At 41.2% G+C, this 23,041-nt stretch overlaps 1 protein-coding gene across 4 annotated transcripts in view; it reads left to right on the top strand.

The window, feature by feature from the left end:
• The window catches only part of Ntng1 (netrin G1), a 341,720-nt gene extending 319,489 nt beyond the window's left edge, over nt 1–22,231 (top strand). For all 4 annotated transcript variants that reach the window (XM_026789645.1, XM_026789643.1, XM_013354034.2 and 1 more), the window contains one exon: nt 20,434–22,231. In XM_026789645.1, coding sequence (XP_026645446.1) covers nt 20,434–20,663 — 230 coding nt within the window. In that variant the 3' untranslated portion in view covers nt 20,664–22,231. The remainder of the gene's footprint in view (nt 1–20,433) is intronic.
• The last annotated feature ends 810 nt before the right edge of the window (nt 22,232–23,041 follow it).

The raw sequence follows: 23,041 nt of genomic DNA, 5'->3' as shown, positions 1-23,041 counted from the left end.
AGGGTTTAACTAGTTTTGTTTAGTGCGAGGAGGAGGTGCGATTAAAAACCATCAGAAAAGTCTCAACAAAGCCCATTATCTCTGTTCTATTTTAGGCCCTTAATGGACGTGTGCTGCATTGGATAACCTTCAGTTTGTTCAGTAAAAATGTATGCAGCATGAACTGTGTTAGTTGCTGTTCTGGACACTGGGGTTAGCACAGTCTGTTAGACACAGACCTTGAGCTCAGGAGAGGCATTCTCATCTCCGCTCATAGGACAGTGTTAGGAGATGGGGAATCAGGTGGAGCCCTACACAAAGGACTTTCTAAAAGGATATTGCTTCATCTGAGGGATCAAAAGATTGGTCAAGAGACAGGCTAGAATGTTCTGGAAGATGAGTATTCCAGAAAGAGTATTCACCTCCTGATAAAGCCAAGAAGTCAAGATTAGCCCTCTCATAAAACGGAAGGCAGCAAATACTGCTGGAGAATAGTGAGGGAGGTGGAGCTGAAATGGAGGGAGGCAAGAATTGCATTATTCACTACCTGGAAAGCCAGAATAAATAAGGGATGTGGATTTTATTCTGAGCCCAGTGGGCACAGCAGGAGAGTGCCATGTTATGGGAGTTTCCGTTTCAAAAAGAGTAGCCCTGAGTATTATAGCACTGTAGACAGTAGATTTCTTGTGGCAATGGGGAGGACAGATAAGAGAAAGTAAGATCCCAGAGGGTTTTTGTTGTTGTTTTTGTCTTTGTTTTGTTTTTCGAGACAGGGTTTCTCTGAAACTAGCTCTTGTAGACCAGGCTGACCTCAAACTCACAGAGATCCACATGCCTCTGCCTCCCAAGTGCTGGGATTAAAGGAGTGCGCTACCACCACCTGGCAAGATCACAGTTTTCTAGGTGAGAGGTATCACCTCTTGTTCTGTGTGTAAGGTGAAGCAGATAATGAACGTGGAAGGAGCCAGGAACTGCTGGAGTCTTGTGCCTAACTTTGCCCTTGGTTCTAAATCTAAATTTCTAGACAGGTTAGGACCAAGATGTGCCTTTGCTTCTTTGTGTTGACCCTGTCATGCAGATATCTCATCTACCTGATTCTACTTAGTGGACAGAGAAATGGGAACATGAGCTATGGATGCTTGCTGGTGTCTGGCATGATGGTCAGTCAGATAAGAGAGCCTAGTAGCCATGTCCTCGGAGCAGATTGGTTCCAACCATTGCATATAGTTTCATATGTGAGCCTGGAAGTTCAGACGCCTTCCTTGAATCTTAGATTTTTCATGTCTCAGGATGATGGTACCTACCTTAGAAGATTAATAGAATGAACTAAGTCAAAGCAGAAAAAAATGCTTAGAAGTTTACTACTGTAGACCAAGTGCTCAAAAAACTTCTGGCATTCTTTTTTCTCATTTGACAGAATTGTGCTGCTTATGAGGATATGTCAGCATGGTTCCTTTTCACCACTAAACCTAAGAAGTACTATATAAAGAAATCATTTTTTAGATATCTCTCCTAAATAAAAGAACTAAAATTTGTTTCTTGCTACATGCATCATAGTCAATTCCGTTTTTTTTAAACCTCTCTGTAATCAAAATAATTACCATCTGTGGGCAATCTTTTTATAGATGGGTATCTGTTTTCATCTCCAAAGCTCTTATGCTAGGTAATAACCCTCTGTACCCATTTCACAACCTGGGAGCCGAGACTCGAAAAGGTCAATTATCATCTGAAGATCCAAAGCTAGTGAGTTTGTGGTGTAGGATGTGACTCCTGGTCTGTATGACTCATAATCCTTCCTAATTTTCTCAAATAATGGGTAATAGACAGACTGCGCCAGGCTACCTCCAACTATCAAACCCATCATTAAGGCAAGCAGGAAATTAGACCTCTCCCGTCTCCTTGCCCCGTGCCAGCTCAGGTTTTCAGTGTGCCTAGACTAGTTTCCACTTAAGAATGTTCTGAGCTAAATTCTTAGCCTAGTTAGCATGTATTGATCACACACTTGATGTCATTAGTCAAGCCACCAACATCAATATGAATTCATTATGGGTTTCTCAAGAAATAAAATGAAAAGGGTTGGAAATCTCTGAAAACCTTTTCTTTTTTTTTTTCATTTGGTCATTCAATCTTTTTCCATTATTCTCACTTTGTTGCTCTTGGCAATGTAGTTTAGGCTCTATTGATGTTAGCATTGTAAGCTAAATCCATATTATATGCTTTATCACTTGGCCATAAAAATTCATTTATCTTGAAATCTGAGCATGATTCTTCTTTACTGACCGAATTCTTTGTCATAAAGTTTTGTTGCGTGAGTTATGTAGTTCTAGAAAGAACAAGATACACTGTCAATTTATGATTCCTTTGTTTCTTTCTGCTTGCTCCTCCAAACAAGACCATGAATTTAAAATAGCAAGTGAATAACTATAATATTAATTACAGCATTTTTAGCTGTGTAAGCATTACAGCAAACAAAATCCAAGGTTCTCAGCAGAAAGTTCTCAAAAGATATATTTGTGCTTTCCAAGACTTGATTTTCAAACACTTTACTCCCTGGTCCATGTCAGGCAAGGGTCCTAATGATAATGTTGGGAGTCAATGCCACGTGTTTATCAAGTTGGTGTCCTTATTCATCATGCATATCATCAGTGATTAAAATTCAATAATAACTATAATATAGGGGGAATGAAATGTTTGGGGTACATTTGGAAGATTTAGAGTCATTATAAAAATACAAACTGTCTTGTTAGACCAGTGGTTCTCAAACTTCCTAATGTAGTTAATGCAGTTCCCCATGCTGTGGTGATCCCCAACCATAAAATTATTTCATTGCTACTTCATAACTGAAAATTTGCTACTGTTTTTAATCATAACGTAAATATATCTGTGTTTCCTGATACCACCCCCCGCCCCAGGAGCTACAACCCATAGGTTGAGAAATACCGTGTTAGGCTATAAAGCAGGAGGCTTCTAGAACATGTTTCCCATAAACCAGAATGAATGACAGCAAAGTGAAGCTTCCATGTTTGTTTACACAGTCACCTTGCTTTCAACTCAGAACCTTTTGAGGTGTGTTTTTCTTCTTCCTTTCTTAACACAAGTAGAGACATCGGCTTTGTGTTCAGGAAAAAACTTCTATAGCTTTTCAGAGAACATGCAAAGCCTGGGGAGCCACACATCTTGGCTCCTCAGGATGTGTGACCCCGACTAACAAGAAACCTCCCTAGGAATGGCTTCTCTTGCATGGCTCTTTCAGGGGTTACAGAAACACACGTCTATTAGCTGTGTGTAGGACACCAGTGACAGATCAAATATATGATTCTGTTTCAGCCTAGTTTAATAAAACAATGTCTTTACTGAGGTTATTACCAGGAGCTTGAATGGGGAGTTACTTTCATAAGCTTCAGTGGCTCAGGAAACATCACTGAAAACTTCACCAGCACAGGTGACATCTCATAAACCCTGCATCCTTGGTACCTGCCCAGTTGGCAAACAGCTCCCCTGGAAAGTCCCCACAAGAGCAACTGCACATTGCTTACACCTTCGGAAGGATCTTATAACTCTCTCTTGAGTTTCATGAGCTCTTTCCCCCCTCTCCACAAGGGAATGTCCCAGTCCTAAGAAAATTGCTTCTCAGCAACCTTTGTCTTTGGAAAATAAGTGTGCCATGTTCTTATCCAGTCTAGCAGTTTTCAGACTCATATGAACCTTTTACAAACAGTGAATAAACTAGCAAACTAAGCCAGCCATAGCTCAGCTTCTCAGCTAGAGCATTTAGCTATGTAGGTAGACGTGACAAACACCAAGAGTGTTAGAACCTGCACCGTCGCTAACCTGATTAAACCTAGGTTTCCATCTGAAACAGGTGCTAAACAGAATGCAAAAAATGCATAAAAACTTTGACTAGTTAAGAGCACCTGGTGTAAAAGGCACCGCTGTCCAGAAAGGTGTGACTTGGATCCGTCTGGAGAATCAGACACAGAAGTGACGGCAGACACCCTAGGGATGTGGGGTGAGGGGCACAGACAACTTTAGATTATCTAAAAGGCCTCCACTCACTGGGCCTGTACAAACACAGTCAGAAACCCAAGCTGATAAAATCAGATAAACCAACCTGAGTGCAATCACTAAATATGAAATGGCACATCCAGTGGCAAGAAAAGTGTCTGGTGCTGTGCAGAGCAGGGTTTTGACTCTGCTACCAGAATAAGCCAGTGTGCCTCTCTTTCCCCTATACCTTTTCATGGCAATCATGTGACCGTCAATCATGGTTTTAATCCTTGGAGTAAAGTAGCCTAGATAGGAGCTAAATCCAAGATACAATTCCATGTAAGACTTTAATGACTGTAAACATGTAAGCTTGATCCCTATCTACAGATAAACAAAGCAGGGACGGCCACCGTGTAAGACACTCTGGACAGGTTCACGTGGGTAACTCCCCGTCACTAGGCCCAAAGTGTTACCCCCCGTCATTCTCTGTTTTCTTTACTCCTCACTCCAGGCTATGCCCCTTCTCCCTACTAGGCAAGAAACAGAAGCAAAATTTATAGAATGCCACTAAGGGGAGGGTCTTACCTGAAACCACCTCTTGAAGGCAGGGATGAAGACACAGATTACTTTCAATTATGCTTCAGAAATAATTTCTTTCCTCCGTAGCCCTGGAAACGTAGAGGTTGTCTGACAAACCGTGATTTGGAAAGTAAAAAGTTTCCGAGAATTTCCTATTACACACCAGACAAAAACACAGATACTTAGGATTCAAAGATTAAAGAAATGCCTGGGGTTACAGAAATAAAAGATATCTATGACCTTCACTGAAAAAATGCCAGCAAATGTCTCCCTAGTGGCAAGCACCTGATCAGTGTGGACAACGAAAGTCGCAAAGCAATGGCTCACTTCTGATAGCATCCACGGTAGTTGGGAAGACAAGAAATGTACATGGAGAAGGGAAATTTGTCATAGGCTTAGTAGAACTCAAAAATATGTGGTACTTTGAACAGAGCTTCTATATGTCAAAAATTATTCTATTTTAGTTATACATATTAACTCACTTAATTTACATAACTGTCTTTACAGTAGACATCAGGCAGGAAATTAACCATTCTATTAATTAAATGGTGATTGGTTAAATGACCCGCAGAATCATCTCTTGTCTGATGGAACCAAAGTTTAAACCCAGGCTGTTAAAACTCCGTCTTCATTGACATCTCTGTATGTCTCACTTCGTAGACCATCTGCCACGTGGCTTCAATGGTGGGAAGACATCTGTGGATCCAGGCAATCAGGGAAGTCTTCTTGGTGGGACTCGTCTAGAAACAGGACCTTGACGAATGGGTGGCGAATTTAGCAAAGGGCAGACCCACAGCAGAGTCACTGAGTCAGCGTGAGCGGGGGACATGAAAGGATCAGGAAAGGGGTGCAGAAAGTGCTTCAGAGACAAAGAGCTCTCCCTCCTAGTCTCACACCTTCTGTGCTACTGCTGGGGTCCCTGGGTAAGATGCATAGGTTGCCATAAAGTGGAAAGACTACTAATAAAAATAATGCCTATTCAGCCAAGTTACTGGGATATTCAGTAAGGTAACATCTATGACATATGTCAATTTTCCAGTACTTTAATTTTAATTACACTGACACCAGTGTGAGCTCGTGTACATGTGTGTTTGCTAGCAGAAGAAAGACTGTTTCCTAGAGCCAAGGCAGATGATAGAACGATTCTAATCCCATCCTGAGGGGCCCTGGCTACACTGTTATCCAATTAGCAGTGGGGGGCCAATGAAGGCTGCAAGTGAGAGGAAGAGGGGAGAGCACTGTGAAAATGCCTTCCGAAGACACGCAATCTGGCTGTAGCACTTCTGCGCAATTTAATTTAGGGGCGAAAGAACAGACACAGTTGGGAAGCTATTTTAGAAAGCAAAAAGGAAGCGATGGATATGGAATATGTGAATTTTTTTTCTATATATTTCGTTTATTCATTCACTCAAAAATACTCAGATATTCATTGAGCACAGTCTGTTAGAAAGTGCTCTTCTGGGCATTGCATACCAAAAACCAAAACAAGCAGATTCCTAATCTTCAGGCAGTTCAGAATTTAAGAAAACCTCATTAGTTTTATTAGGGGAATAAATTCAAAACCTAAGAAGTAAGTGTGGAAGAAGGCAAACGCTGTAGGACTTGGTATTTTAAACACGCTGGGTGATGACTCTTCCCTGACTCCACCTACATCTTGCTCATTTGTGCTTAATCAATCTAACCTTGGTAAGACCTCAGCTGCTTTAGACAGAAACTCTAACATCTGTTTCCTGTGCTTTAAATAATGCACACAGCCTCCCAATTGTATCCAAACCAATCTGCGATCTTTCTCTTTCCACATCTGAATCAGATGTTCCCGAAGGAACATTTTTCACAGGCTTCCTGTCAGTCACATTTTGCTCATTGAAGTATCCCCCCCCCATCTCCTGACACCCCACAACTTTGCTCTTCTTAGGAAGAGCTTTCAAATGTCGCTCTGGATTCTTCAGAGACACAACTGCCCCCTCGCGGGTCATATTTTACACACCTTTTGCTCCTGTAGCTATCAGGACAGGACTCTGTACTCTGTTCTGTTTGAAGTTGAGTTTTTGTGAAGTTCTGTTGCATGAAATGAGGAAGTTTCAGCACGACTCACTAGCTTGCTTAGCATCCCATGAAACTTTTTCCTTAAATGAGGGTTGTTGTCGGGAGTTTTTCTCTCACTTAAAGAAAAGCCACCAGTCTGCAGTGGATAAGCAGTTCTTCTATCACTGAAGGAATTGTTGGAGTAACGGAGATGTTCTTTCCTTTCTGTTCTCAAATCAGCAAGAACTTATTAGGCATGAGGGAAGCTAGAATTTATTAATGATAAAAGTGGACTGAAAGACACCAAATCCGCATTCCATGAAATTGCTTTACCTACCCAGACAGAAGGACCTGCACTGATCATAACACATACTGTTTCTCTGGCTCTCGGGGTCTCTCTTTTGATTGTAGGACTTAGAATGATGCCTGGCAGTTACAAAGCAATTTGAGATGATCACGTGATCCTTCCTGTTCACAATATCCATACAAAATGGCTTGAAAAGGGGAGGCATCAGTGATACCAAATGGAGAGTCCTAAGGAATGATGCCCACATTTAAACCTTTGGATGCCACAATCATAAGCAATTAAATAGTAAGCCTTGTGTTTCAAATTTTGAAAGTCTCTGGAATTTGTAGATGGGAAAGGGCAGTCTGATCTGCTGAGATCAACACTAACATTACTGAATAGATTTGCTTAGGACTCATCCGTAATTGTCATTTCTTTGTCCTTTTTGACCCTCAGTAATGTATTTTAGAAAAATTAAATGTTTGGGCTCCAGTGCAGTAGCAAATGCATTTTTGAAAATTAGCAATCATTTTCACTCAGAGTCAGGCATCCCTAAATGAGTCCTGTCATCATTTTGCACATTCTCTTGATTCCATAATGCTGTTTGCCTCACCTTGAATTTATTGACACCAATTCATTTTGCTGTGACATTGGCATGAACAAGGAAATGGCCTTGTTTCATCCTGACATTATAAAATCACCTCTCAAGACTCAGTTTGACATTGTCAGGAGGTGGCTACGGTGACAGCGAGGCCACAGTAGACAAGAGTGACTTACAGTGATTCCCAGAGGAAGAAATCATTAAAAGAAGTTACTGCTGTGTGATTTCTGTAGTTATTTTTCATACTTAAATATCCCTGCTGTTTAGAAACCCTAAGAGGGTTTAGACCGTATTTAGAACTCTCTTGCCAAGTATACACTGGAAAAAATTGAGTCTCTAAGGAGACATTTGGCTATAGCTTGACAAAAAGAAACCTCAAATTATATTTTGGCTTTATAAAATACTCAAAGGCATTGAAATTCTGTCTTTAAGGCACAACAACAACAATACACACACACACACACACACTTGGAACTAATGACACAATTATCACCTTTCAGCCCTAGACACTTGTCTTTCTTAATGCTGGATATCCAAGGCCCATGGCAGGTTCTCTGCCTCATTCCCAGTACAAACAATAAACTTGAAAATTTGTATTCAGCACAGCATGGGTTTATACAGATTATCTCTCATAATTCTTACATTGTTTCAATCCAAAATCTCCTTGCTCACGTTTGCGATGGCCCCATAAACAGGTCCGCACCTCTCTCCTACCCTAACATATAGCAGCTCTATGCAGCCTTTCAGCCTATGCTCCAAATTTAACTAATCACCTTCCCACCTGGAAAATAAACAAAGAGAAAGTTACCAGGTACCTTCAAGGCCTCCGAGACACCTCTTCTCCCCCCATCATATTCCTCTCAGAGCTCTGAGTGCTCTCGTCATAATAAGAGCTAATGTGTGTTGCTTAATGGAAAGTGAAATGAATGCTTCTGGTCCCTCATCTCCAGACACTGGCCATCCTTTCTCTTTCTGCTCACCTCCACCCCTTTCCCAGGGATATTTTAGATTTTTGGAGGAAGAAATTTTAATATGCGTCCCTGCCCTCCTATTGTTAATGCTTGATTTCAAACAAACAATAGCAGCAACAACAAAAACCCATACATGGTAACCTTTAACACATCATGGTACCCAGTCTGAGTTGGAGGGTAGACACCTCCAAGTGGTTTCCCCACATGTTCCTGGTTTGCTTCTTGCATGCACTGTCAATCTTGAACCTGTGCCTCCCTTCAAAACACCACCTTGTGAGTGTGCCTTCTCACTTCTGCTCTGGCAGATACACCGAGCTCCTACTCCAGGTGTCTAGGCTGAAGTCATCAAGGCAAACTTCCTGCCATTTCTTAACCTCTGACCATTAAGCTTTCCATATCCGGGAATCTGGGTCTGTCCACTTTCTTGCTTATCCGTCCTAATAGTTAGCTCACATGTTGTCTGCTTGCTAATAATAGATAGGCACACACTATCATAAAAAGACAGTGGAAAAGCTAGACAAATTTCTGTATGTACTTAATAAATAGTGATTGAATATCAAGTTAGTACCTGAGATAATTCTGCATCATGATATACCCAGTAAACAGAGAACAGGTAACAAACAAGAAGAGATCGCCTATGATAAAGACATGTATAAAGGTAGAATATCACAGTCCTCAAAGCTCAAGCGTGATGAAAGACGTTTGTTTTCTTGAAGTTGTTTCAACTATGATTCCTTCTACTTAGAGAAGTCATAGGATATTCCATCTCAGTGATGACTGTGACTTCATCTTCAAAGATAACAACTTCTAGCCATTTGCTTCTTCCGTCATTACTTACCAATAAAAATGGACATCTGTCTTCAGATTCCATTGACTTCAGAAAATTCTGCTGGCACCCTTCTTGCCGGGAACTGTGAAATGCTTGATAAAAGAAGGGGAGAGAATGTCTGGGACATTTGTTATGAGGATAGGATCATGTAGGAATTCTGAGATATTTTCTGAGATATTTTGAGACATTTAAGATTAATTGACAGCTTTACTAGAAATATATATTAGTATCACAAATTCCAAATACTGTAGAATGTGATGGCAGGATTCATTTCTGAAATGAATTGCTATTTCATTTCAGTAAATTATACCTTACCCAACAAAACAATAAATTCTTTTGAATATGTAAAGAGGTAAGAAACACACACACAAAACACTGCATATTTGTTCTTAGCAATTCAAAAAGAATAAGTTAGTATAAAGATAGAAATTAAACTGATAAAAATCAATCCCACTCTCAACAGCCAGAGAAAAATGTGGGCCATATTTGGTTATAAGTATCCCAAATTCTTTGCTAGGGCTTTCATTATATAAGACATGGAAGGTGCAGATCTGCATTTATGGAGCAGACCACGGATGAACACCTCATCATGAATAAACAGCCCGCATCTGCCTTTCTCCAGGCATAATGGCTTGTACTTGGGAAGGATGATCTATTCCTGGATGTGTGTTGCCCTTGTGTGTAAATACGCCTCCCATAACAGCCATCTTTCACCTTGAGCCCAGAGTAGAGGTTGCACCTTTTCATTAAATGAGAAAAGTGTCTTTTCGGAAACCAAAAGAGAAAATCTGTGATTTCTCAGTACTATCTTTTTGAGCACCCTGCCTATATCTGTGTCTGAAGGTGTTGACCTAAATAGGATTTCAATACATTGTTAATGATCACTTTGGGAAAGGTGCCCAGCCTTAGGCTTGTAGGATTTGCAGCGAAATTAATTCTTTCTCAACAATAATTGAGGCTTTTTGCGTGGTGTAAAGCCAAAGTCTTTAAGGAATTTTGATGGTGCTTCTTCCTCCCATATTGGAGTTACTTGTCGTCTCTTTCCCCCTAGCGGGACACGACAGCCTGTAGCTATGTCTTCTTTAAAATAAATGGGGCCTTTTTTATGATGTTGTAAGCAGTGCTTTCCTTGGCTGAACAAGAGAAAACATCACTCCCATAACAAGAGCTCTGGTAATAGATGAACAACAGTAGGATGATTGCTCCCTCGGGTCGGAACCCGCTGTCCCTGATTAAGAAGACGAGGCACGTCTGACCACTGAGCTGACAGCCTCCACGCAGTTCCCGACAGGCACTTCCGCCCCATTCCTCGGACTTGTTACTTTGCAATCAAGAAGACTGGATGTTGTCACATAAGGGCCGTGCTTGCACCACCTGTATTCCTGAGGGGTACAGGCACAGACAGGAGCACAGGTTGGGAGCAAGCAACGAGGAGACTTTCCACATGATCACTTCCAGCTTTCCGTCTGTTACTTCAGTCTGTGCCTGGTTCTCTCTGACCTTCAACGTTAAAAAGTTGAAGTTGAGTTGGGAAGCAGAGTAAACAGGTTGGTGGTTATCTGCTCATCCCCCCCCCCCCACACACACACACTCACACACACACAACCTTATTCCCTTGGAAACAGACCACATTTCTGTATACTGATTGATACAGATGAGCACACATTAAATGAGTATAAATTTCGCCTCTGAAAGAATGGGTACCACCACTGCAAAGTGACCTTGCAAGGCTGTGGAGTGCACAGCAACTGAATACAAATGTTCACCAACCACATGCTTTGACTCCAGGCTCTCTCTAGATTCATATCCACAGAGCATACGCAGATGCTACCTTCGAGGGAGGCCGTTCACGCTCCTTCTCCCTTCAGGTTTCTTGGATTGGGGATGTGAGGAATTCATTACCCTGAAGAATTAATACGTTGCTCATACACCCTCAATTTCTTGGATTAAGGAGACTGAGGAGGGAACGCTAACAAAGCCTACTTGGGTTGTATTTTGTTCCTTGTAGAACGCTTCTGTATAATCCACCTCCAGCCTCCCACCACCTTGAGATAGGAAAGAAGACAGGTGCGCTAGCTCTGCTTTAGAAGTGAGGAAAGAGCGCACTAAGAGGTTAAGTGATTTCCACAAGTTCACCCACCGCATTATCCAGAGATGAGACTTGAATCTAGCATTTAATTTTCTTCACCCTTCCTTATGCTGTTAGTATATGTGAGAGACAAACACTGTCTTGTTCCCATGGGATGCCAACCTAGACTGACAGGCAAAACAAGTCAAATGAAGTAGTCACCAAATCTGTCAAACAAATCAAAACACACAGAATTACACAAGCCTAGCAATCCTTAGATAGCTTATCAAATGACGGAGAAATTCCTCATTATTTTCTTTTGCAGGGGGAGGCTTCTTATTCATATCAGTCATGCAGAGCTGGGGAGACAGCTATGTTAACAGCACACTTGCTTCGCAAGTCTGATGACCTGAATTTGATCTCCAGAATTCACTCCCACTCCCACAAAAAAATCTAGGCATGGTGATTCAAGCTTGCTGATCCTCTGCTGGGGAGGCAGAGGCAAGAGAATCTCTGAGCTACCTGGCCAGTTAGCAATGCATACTTGGAAAGTTCTAGAAGATGAGAGATCCTGTCTCAAAAAAAAAATGGTGATGATGCCTGAGTAGGAACACCCAAGACCATCCTCTGGCCTCTGTAAACATGTGGGTATATGTGTGCACACGAGTGTGCGCGCACACACACACACACTACATGTACATGCACACACACACCATACACGTACATGCACGCACACACACACACACCTAAAAATTAGTCATGCAAATTAAACCCAAAAGTTTAGAAAAGCTCACTTTCTCTAATGTTATGGTTCTCCTCGAAGAACAAGCTGGATAAGCCACATGTGTGTATACATATCGGCATGTTGGTCTGGCTCAGAAAACTATCTGGTTAAAGACAGATGGACAGATGTCACTAGTCAGTCCATGATAAGGACAATGTCTCCAAGTAGAGTGTGACTTCTCGAAATGAGATTTCAAAGTTAATGGCTCCTAACTAATTTCCCTACCATGGTATACCATCCCTCACGGCCACAGGTGAGAAAAAGATTAGGAATATAGTTGGTGTGCCTAGAACTTGTCCCCAAACTCCACTGCAGTCTGCAAAGTTTCTTCATGCCTCAGAATTTAAGCGGCATGTTCTATTTTATGTCTTGCTCACAATTTAGGAAAGCGGCCACAAAGGCTGTGTAAATGGGTCATAATCGCAGCTCTTCAGCTCCCTGCTGCCTGAATGAGTCCTCAGTGCAGGACGCATGCCTTTGTTATTACCCCGTTTGGTGGAGGTTATTCACTCTTTGACGTTTCTTTGCAAAGGATGGGAACAATTTGGAACATCTTTCCCTCAGCGATCCCGGGCTCAGTGCAGGTGGGGAAGGTGGAGGTCACTTTATTAATACAGCCATCAAGGAAAGCTGTCATGGCAACGCATTGCATCGATTCCTTGAAGTACAGGAGGCAAAGCCAAAAAGAGACACTTTCAAGTCTATAAATACAGACCCAGCATTGCTCGAGCATAGCAGCAGCTCACGGACAGGGCCAGCCTAAATGTATGACTTTGAACCAAACACAAACAGAGAAAGAAAATGTCTCTTTGGTAATGCGATGGATCATTGTGACCATAAGGGAATAAATGACCCTCTCAGTTTCTAAAGGAAAAATGAATAGAACAAGGAATGACACTAAGTCCTGGCTGTTGCCCTCTTTGAACAATATATAAGAGCAATTTCTAGGTCTGCTTTTTGACATGTTCCAGAAAGACTAATAGAACAGAAAGAAATCAAGATTTTATAATTCGTATTTTGAAAATAGTTTTATACAGTGTTGTATATAATGTTCAAAAAGGCCCACACACACCTATACATACAAATGCTTACATAGACACACACATCACATATGTATATATTCATACATGTGCACACATAAACACATATTAGATCCACTTATACACACTTACATATGCACACACAGACACACATCACATGCTCTTACACATAGACACATGCACATGAGCACATGCACACACACATATATATACATGTATATATGTATATACATACATACATACATACATACATACATACATGCACAGTGCACACCTACATGCCCCCCCTCCACACACACCAAAGAAACCCTGAATAATTTAGTGACATTTTTCTGGCTTTCCTCATCTAAGTTACAGGAAAAACAGGAGTAACAAAGGAAGTATTGCTTGTTCCTAGTTTCTCCCTATGAAATTTAGAGTGGATTTATAAACCATGGCGATTATGAGAGCTTGTTTATCTGCTTTTGTGGCTTGCTCACCGATGCTGTGAGCAGAGCTATCTTAAAACCCTACTGACTTCAACCTTTCTACCAAGACTCCAAATTTCAACTTCTGGCCACACAACTCTGTTTTGGTCTCACATTAATACAACCTTACTTGCCAACATCCTATGAATATCTCAGGCACACTCTTTGAAAGCATTTCAAATACTGGAGCATCAGAAAGTAACAGGTTATGTGGCATTATATTGGTTATGCCATAAATAATTTTTTCTTATAAATAGCAAAAGGAAAACACAGTAAAAGAAACCCTACCAAAAAAAGAGGTCAAGCTATTATCAAAGGAGTATCAGCTTTTTCTGTATCTAAGTCAGATTTTACCATAACAAAAGGAATTGTATGTATCAAGTAACTATTCACATCAATCCTGGGTCAAAGGTTATATGAGGGATTTAAAAAGGAAGCCTCCTGTTTACTGAGATAAGACACCCCTTTACAGTCAATAACAATAAAGAACGTCTAGATAAACTTAAAATAAATGTTTTATTTTATAAAACCAACTAAATTCAGTTTGAAGCTGATCCATATAGAAGAACACTAAATAGAGATATAACTGGGAGTTACACGTTAGGTGAAATTTTCCTCTTGTCACTTTAATCTACAACTTCATACAGTAGAACAGAAAGAACATGAGCATTGTACTGGGATGTTCATTCTCATGCCAGCTCCACAAGTTAACGAAGGATGCTTAGAACTTTGTGATGAGCAGGAGTGCAGAGCTCAGTGCCATGGAGCACCACGATTAAATAGCAGCATCTCATTTTAGTTCATTTTGTGTTGCCATAACAGAAGGTCACAGACTAATTTATAATAATAAGTAGCTAGTTAAGAGCTAAAGTTCTCTTTCTTATCATAAAGTGCTAGTATTTTATAATAAAATGCTGGGAGACATCATACAGTAGAAAGAAAAATGCCCATTTATCTCAACATGTGAGCTTTCGTTCATCCTTGGCAATACTTCTAAAAGGTCCCACTTCTTAAGAATGTTATAATGTGGGGGCTGGAGAGATGGCTCAGCGGTTAAGAGCATTGCCTGCTCTTCCAAAGGTCCTGAGTTCAATACCCAGCAATCACATGGTGGCTCACAACCATCTGTAATGAGGTCTGGTGCCCTCTTCTGGCCTTCAGGCATATATACGCAGAAAGAATATTGTATACATAATAAATAAATAGATAGATAGATAAATATTTTTAAAAAGATAAAAGAATGTTATAATGTCAACTAGACTTCAACATGAAGGAGCCATAGCAGTCTCCTACACCTGGGAAGACAGAAATGATACTATAGATGCAAACGTGTTTCTCACTCTCAGCCTAGACCTCTGGCATTTCTACTTTATTTTTGTGAGAGATGATTTGAATTTGAACTTCCACTAGACCAGTAGAACTCTAGAAGTTAGAGCGATTCAGAAATGCTATTAACAGATACCACTGCCCCATCAGTGTGGTTTGAAACCACATTCGTTAAGAGGTAAAGTGTGAAATTTATTATCTAAGGAGTGGTTCCCTAACTCCTGGACCTGGAGTCAGCCATACCTATGAGTACAAACCACTGCACTGTGTGATAGCATATCCTGTGTTTCTCATGACCCCTCCCTTCCATATGATGTGCAATTTGCAAGGATTGCCATTCAAGCTCGAGCCTAAGCTGACATGAGTTTCTTTGTCTAGATCTTGTCTAGATGGTTTGCAAAGTGGCTATGAATGCTGGTATAACTGCTTTAATGGGAGTAAAGAACAAGTCACATGGCAAGGATACCTGTGGGTCCTCTTCTCCTTTCACTGAACACAGGCTTAAGAAAGCAATCCGCTATAGTATTTCTGACCTACCTACCTGCAGTTTCTTTAATTCCAATGGCTGTGCATCTGTAAACTTGATGTTATTTTGATCTAGAATTGACAAGCCTGCTTCCTGTCCTTTTTCCCAGTGTGCATCAACAACAGCTCTTCAGTTTCATGGATATGAGTGCACTCTGGCCCAGAACATCATTATTTTTTACTCTTTACATTGGTTGAGGAATAATTCCTTGTTGGTGAGAGAGGAAGTTGTGCCAGCAATTATAGGACATTGAGCAGCATCCTTGACCACTACCCATCCATGGCATGCTATCTCGACCCAATCATGACAATCAGAAATATAAATGAATAAATAAATAATAAATAAATAAACAAACAAACAATCTCTAGCTACTGCCTAATATCCTAATATCCTGGGAATCATAATCTCCAAATTATTGTAACCTACTCCTATCAATTACTGTTCAAGGACTTCCACAAACTGTTATTTCCTTCAGTTTTCCCAGTGTTTTTTCTAATCATTCCAAAACGCTTTCTGGCTGATTCAGTCCCTTGAGACTTACATTACACGTTTGCTCTGCCCAATTCAAAGCAACCTCTTCTCCTAATCTTCCACTTCATATGTTAATTTATAGATGGTCTTCCATAAACAGGGAAGTATGCTTATTATTATTTTCATAATCATGTGACCACTCCGTTTTGTTGACATTTTTCTTCCAACCATTCTTCACGGTGTTGCTTTCTCTGCCTATGGCTGGGACGCTGGCACTGAGACTCTCATTTGGACACGGTTGATGTTCCACCGCCATGAAATTGTGTGCTTTGTGTTGGATGACAATGACCTTTACTGCCCATTTTCTACACTTCCATCTCCATAACGAACTGTCTCCTGGACCTCAAAGTAGTTTTCCCAAGTATTCATAAAACATTTTAGAAGAGTTTACAGACTCCTCACAGCCAATAAGTCTAAAAAAATTATCCGTTGACTTTTCTAACTAAATTCCTTTCTTAGTGCCTTTCCTTAATAAATTTCTTTGTGACTTACCCACATACTCAAATGAGACCTTAAAATCACTCATGCCGGTTATGCAAACTACCTTCAGATATGCCCTTTCTTCTCTCCATTGTTCCAACCTAGCCCCGGCCCATTCTTTTGAGAGTCTGGTCTCTTTTCCACCGGTCTATCTTTATCTAAAGTCACCTTTCTTTTCCCTTCAAAACTCGAGGTGCCTCATTTACCTTTGACAGCTTCCCAATGCCCATTTCCCAAACTCTGCAGAGTATACATAAAAATAACCACAGCCTGAATGCCCCTGGCATTCTACCCTCCTTTGTCCTATATGCAGCCCGCCTTCCAAGCACAGCCCACTTATCATTCGCTGAGATAATGTTTGTGTCTCTCAGTCAAGTTCCTGCCAGAAAACACGCTTTTCTAGGTATTTCAACAGAGAAACATTATTCAAGAAAATGGGATAATAATATTCGAAGACTAAACATCAGAATACGGCACCAATGTAACTCGTGGCCAGTAAGTGCTCATGCAGGAGTAACTATCACTCAGAGGTCATGAAATTACAAGAAAGAAGAGGGGCTTTCCAGAAACCAATAGGGTAGGTGAGAGACTTCATAAACCCTAGAACTACATCTTTGAAGAGGGCTGATGTCTGCCTATACCTGTAGCAGTGCTTTGGAGATACGGTACCAGGATGGTGCAGAGATCTATGTAGCTCAGTGAGAAACTGGTTCTGAGTAAAGATGAGCGAAGGAAAGCTGAGATAAAGAACCATTCCTGGGCAGGCAAGCCATTAAGAAGGAAGAGGGAAGGGGCTTCACACACACCTGCTTTTCTTCTCCGTTCCCTCTGCGGTCCATTGTTGGTGGAATCCAGCACAACCTGTAGGGATTTTGTTGTAAAAACCAAAGAGGGGAACCAGTGTTCAAAGATAAATTCTGAACAACCTAGGTAGCCCCTTGGCATCTCTTTGCTTTAACACACACAGTCTCCCCATCCATGGCGCTCTTTGACATGTATCTATCTGCCTTGTGTGCACCGTTGTTTAGATACGACTCCTTTTCTATGATTTTTTCTATTCTCCAAAAGATAGGCACCATCATTTGTGTTCACCTAACATTTTTCAAATACTTACTTTGTGGTCTTTTCCTGCCTTGTCTGACTGTCTCTGGTTGTGTTTGTTGATTTTCTACCAAATTGTGAACTCCTTGACGGCAGTTAGAGTAGTAGCCACAAAACATAGCAGGATGCTAGTCGTGGGCAAACTACTGAGGTGGATGAAACTAATAAGGACGTTTTAATGAAATAAGCGCTAGATCCCTTTTAGAATGTATTTCATCTCCTTAAGTAAATTAGAGCTCCATGAGAACAGAGACTATGCTTTGTGTTTGTTTTTATTGTCTCCATGGTGTTCAGTACAAGGTCTTACATGCTGAAGAAGAGCTCCTTGATACTTAACCATCTAGTTTGTTCATTAACCAACAGAATTTTGGTACTAAATGACATGAAGATGGAGCATGAGGTTATAAGCATCAGGTAAGAACTGCAGTTAGATTTAAGTGTGTTTCTAGCATGTGATCCCAGCCATTAGATGGTATTGTATGCACGGTAAAATTCTGTTCTTGTTGAATTTTAATAGGATGGGCACCATCAAGAACCCAAATGTAATATACTTTATCATAAATTCTAAAATAATAAAATGTATGCTAAGTTCCATTTTTTCCTGCTTATTATTACCCAGGATATGTTCCCCCCAGTCCATGAGATGACATCCTGGGCTACATCTGTTTCTTGTGTGTTTATTAAATTTTTTCACAACCATCCAAACCAACTAGCAGATTATTTACATGTAGGGAACGTATTGAATTTTAACTTAATCACTGGCTTCTTAGGAAAAAGAAACCTCTGCTCAACAGCTGTTTTGCATTCAAGTCTGAAAGGAAGAAAAATAGCTTCTCAAAAAAGAGGGGAGTGATATTTAATTAACTATTGATTTCTTCTCAATTATTCAAGGCAAGCAATTATCGATATTGATGGAACAGATATTTCCCTATGTCTAGTGCCCAAATGAAAGGAAATATCCCATTTTGCAATCTGCCTCCTAGAACAAGAAATGGTCAGAATCTTTAACTTTAAATGGAAATGGTTACCTGGATCTGTTTATTCCATGTTGCCACAATTAAACAGATATTTCTTGAGGTGTAAGCAAAATGAAACCCCTAATACCTTTGTATACTTTCCCAATGAACAACAACAACAATACACCAGGACTTTTATCTGCTTTGTCCAAGAATCTAATCACCCTGTGCTTGGGAGCCATGCTTCATAGGTACAGGTCTTGACATGCCAAGAAATGACTGACAAAATACCGCAATTTGGGTTCAATATAAGCCACCCACTGAGAGGCAGCTTGTATGCTTGATGCTTATAATCCATGTGACACTGCCTTGTGTCCCAGCATTTCAAACATGAATGATTTACTAGTGCTAATTATACCAATGTATTATGCACCTGTCTTCTATGTCTCCCCGGAATGTTGAGGAATGTAGTCACACTGAACCCTGTGTAGGCACTTTATTATTAGCCCTGTGGATGCCCAGTGCCACCTTTCCTCAACCCATGCATACACAAGAGCACTCATCCGTTTATGTGTGTGGGTGGAGCCCCTCTTGAAGACCACATGAGTATTGAAGTATGATTAATGGACAAATCAAATGCTATCTACTACTGAGTTACTACTTGGAAGGTGGGAACTATTTGATAAAAATGTTTTGTCTTTAATAGCACCATTGTGGTGTGTGTGTGTGTGTGTGTGTGTGTGTGTGTGTGGTGTGTCCATGTGGCATCTTTGGAGAAATTGGGCCATGACCTTTTCTTTGAATGAAATCTCTTATAATTTACAAAAAGCTCCTTTTTCTGCTCTGTGCCCCACCCTCTGTCCAGAGTGGTCTGCGTGTTAAGTGCTTAAGCAGCAAACATTGCTGGAAAGCGCTCCTTCTCGGCTCTCTTATTCTTCGTTGTTGTGTTAATTTCCCTGGGTTCTATTTAACATTCTGCTAAATCAGTGAAACCTTGATTATCTAAGAGAATACAAGACATTGAATTAATGAGGATAACGGGAATTTGGAAGATATGAGAAATTATTAGAGGTGAAAGTTCTGTGACGGAGGCTGCAAATGAATTTTAGCCAGGAGCTGCGCCTTGATTTTTCCAGCCTGATTCTATGCCTTGATGGATGTAATGAAATTTTGGTAATCAGGGTTTCACTGTTGCATTTATTACTGTTCCCAAATCAAGGTAACCTTGGGCTCTACTTCCCATATTTACAAAGCAATAAAAACCCCTAATGGGCTGTCAGGGACAAATGTGACTGCTCTTCCTCACATGCCTCCCACGAAACAAGCTCTCCCTCTTCCCATCTGGCTGTCGCCTGCCTGGAGCATGCTACTTTCGTCACATCCCAAACCTGCATTCCCCTGCTTCCCTGTGGCCTCTTTGCATGCACAACAAGGCTGGAACTGGTGCAGGGGCGATGAACGTCCTGACCTGAGAGGTTGTTGGTCATTTTCGCAACACCGCTTTGCATTTCAAAGAGCACACATCTGACTTCAAGGTTCGCCATTCTTGTATCAGGCACTTGTCCTTTAAAAGCTAGGAGGTCACGAAAGGTCCCGGGTACATAAGAATTTCCAAACCAGTAGCATTGCATTACTTAATATTCGATAGCCTGAACTAGAAAATAACTAAGATTGCAGGGGGGAAAAAAAACTATACGAAAACGCCTAATATGATGGAAGCAAAGACAGTCAGCTACATTTGTTTGGAAATTGGAGTCACATGCTTAGTTTGTGGAGGGAAGGGGGAAGACAAGATCGATAGAGAATTTCTTTTTTAAAGCTGAAAACATGATGTTCCAGATGAACTTAAATTGATTCTGCTTCTCCTTCCCTCCCTCTCCCTCTCCTCGTTCTGCAGCTAATGTCTGCGACAATGAGCTCCTACACTGCCAGAATGGAGGGACCTGCCACAACAATGTGCGCTGCCTGTGCCCAGCCGCCTATACCGGCATCCTTTGTGAGAAGCTGCGTTGCGAAGAGGCCGGCAGCTGTGGCTCCGACTCCGGCCAGGGAGCACCCCCACGGGGCTCCCCAGCACTGCTGCTGCTGACCTTGCTGCTGGGGACAGCCAGTCCCCTGGTGTTCTAGGGGTCACACCAGCCCTCCGACAGGCCTGTGCTGTGGGGACGCAGACACAACCCAAGTGATTGCTACTAACATAGAAAACACGCACACCCACTCCAACACAGTGTACAAGCGAAGAGGGCGTAACTGAACTAAGCCATATCTCTCAGACCCAGTCAGCACATCCATCGGAGTCAAGACTGTTTGCTCATCACTGACTCCAGAGGAATTGGCAGCTGTTGCTATTATCACTGCAAATCTTATTGCCAGCTGCAGAGCCCATTGCAGACTGGAAAGGCTGTGAGAGCGTCCCCAAAAGAAAGACAAAAACAAACTGATCTATCAACCTAAAAGGAAAAAAAAATTCGCTACTCTACCGTGGTGCACCCTAGTACCGCTCTGCCCAGTGTGTGGACCAACCAAATAGAAGCATTCTTTGCTGTCAGGTGCATTGTGGGTATAAGGAAATCTGTTACAAGCTGCCATATTGGCCTGCTTCGGCTCCCCGCCCCATCCCTTCCAACCTGTGCTTTAGTGAAAGTTGCTCTGTAACTCTTGTTGGTTGAAAGGTTTCTTTGTCTGATGTTAGTGATATACATGTGTAACAGACCCCTTCCAAAGCGCAAGCCAGTCATACCCCTGTATATTTTAGCAGCACTGAGAGCCCAGTGCCAGCTCACACCCACTTCACAAGAGTGGCTAGAGGAAAGAGAAAGTGTATCTATCCTTTTGTATTAAAATGAAGTTATTTTTCTTGAAATACTGTAATATGTAGATTTTTTGTATTATTGGCAATTTATGTTACCAGACAATCTGTTGATGTATCTAGTTCGAATCAGCAAAGACTGACGTTTGATTTTTTGTCCTTTCTTTGCTTTGGTTTTGTTTCATTGTGCAGAGATTTCTCTGCATGGGCAACGAGCGTGCTGGCATCAAAGAATATCAGTTTACATATATAGCAAGTGTAATAAGATTCCACCAAAGGACATTCTACATGTTTTCTTGTTGCTTTAACGCTGGAGGATTTAAAGAATAAAAATTCCTGCATAAATGACGTCAGGAATTTGCATTGCTGCTTCCTAAGAGGAAAAGGAGCAACCCTCCGAGAGTTTCACAGTCACTTCACTGATTTTGTGTGGACCGAACACAGTCAGCTGATGTCATCAGTAGCCCAGGAAGATGGATGGATAGTCACTAGCTTGGACAGCGTCTGCAAAATACGAGACTATTTTCCACCTGGGAAAAATCCTAACCGCAAGAACAGGGAGAAAGAAATATCTAAGTGATTGCCAAGATTATGCCAAAGCCTGTTGGCAGAGTACTGAGAGACTTTTATTTTTAAGTCATGCTATTTTCACAGATTTATGGTAATCATGTGACTCTAGGGATGCTGATCGATGTATCCTTCCAAATACAGTGTTTACATGGAGTATCATAAGAGGCCACCTGGGGAACCAGGACAGCAGCAGGGAAATTGAGTGATTAGCAATTTGACTTTGAATATATTCTAAGTATTTAAATGAAATATCAAAATATACAGCAGCAAGTAGACATAACTGCTGTTCCTGAGAATAAAGTCTGTTTCAAGTACTGCCCAAGGTGTAATAAATTCTTGTTTCTGCCTTTTATTAGGCCAATTACCGTACAAGACAGCAAAGGGAGCCGGGGAGGGGGGAGAAACACTGCAAAGTTCTGGAGGGGGTGGAACAGTGCATGTTCTGTCCCAGGATACTGCCACCCCACAGGTGACAAATGTGTCAGCAGCAGCATCTCTCAGAATCAGAAACAATTATGAGGCCAAGGCAGAAGCTTAAGGACAATGAAGTCCTACGTGACTTGGTGGGACAATAACCTATGTCAGTATTAGGTCAGAAGCTCGTTCCAGGCTGAAGTCTTCACCCTGCTGCCAGTCTTTGCTGAGCAGAGGGGGAGGAAATGCCTTCTGATAAATAACCCGAGTCAAAACTAGATGAAGGAACAGCATGTCTTATTGGTTTTGTTCCCAGAAAAGCCAATTCAAAGAAGGCAATAAAAGGTAAGCAGGTAATGCCTGTTCTGCCTGCTACCCCACGTCCAAGTCGATTGAATGTTTGTTATTCAAACCAACAGCCTCTTTTGATATAAGAAATAGGGAAAGATGAAAATAAATTAGCGCTTTGGCTTCGTGCCAGAGTGGCCAACCAGAAATGGCAGATTTACATTAGAAGCATAAATAGAAAATTATATTCCCAGCTCACCAAAGAATACACATGAAAATGCTGATAGCCTACAGAGTGTGAGATTACTTCTAATGAGGTGGACTTCTTATATTAAAACGGAGTTTAAGTTGTCGTATAGTTTATTAGCACAAACCAAAGGCAGACTGTGTTATTCCTGGCAAAGGTGCACTTTATAATTATGTA

The sequence above is a fragment of the Microtus ochrogaster genome, unplaced genomic scaffold (genome assembly GCF_000317375.1).
Source record: "Microtus ochrogaster isolate Prairie Vole_2 unplaced genomic scaffold, MicOch1.0 UNK25, whole genome shotgun sequence".
NCBI classification, from domain to species: Eukaryota; Metazoa; Chordata; class Mammalia; order Rodentia; family Cricetidae; genus Microtus; species Microtus ochrogaster.
This window is presented reverse-complemented; position numbering and strand designations above follow the sequence as displayed.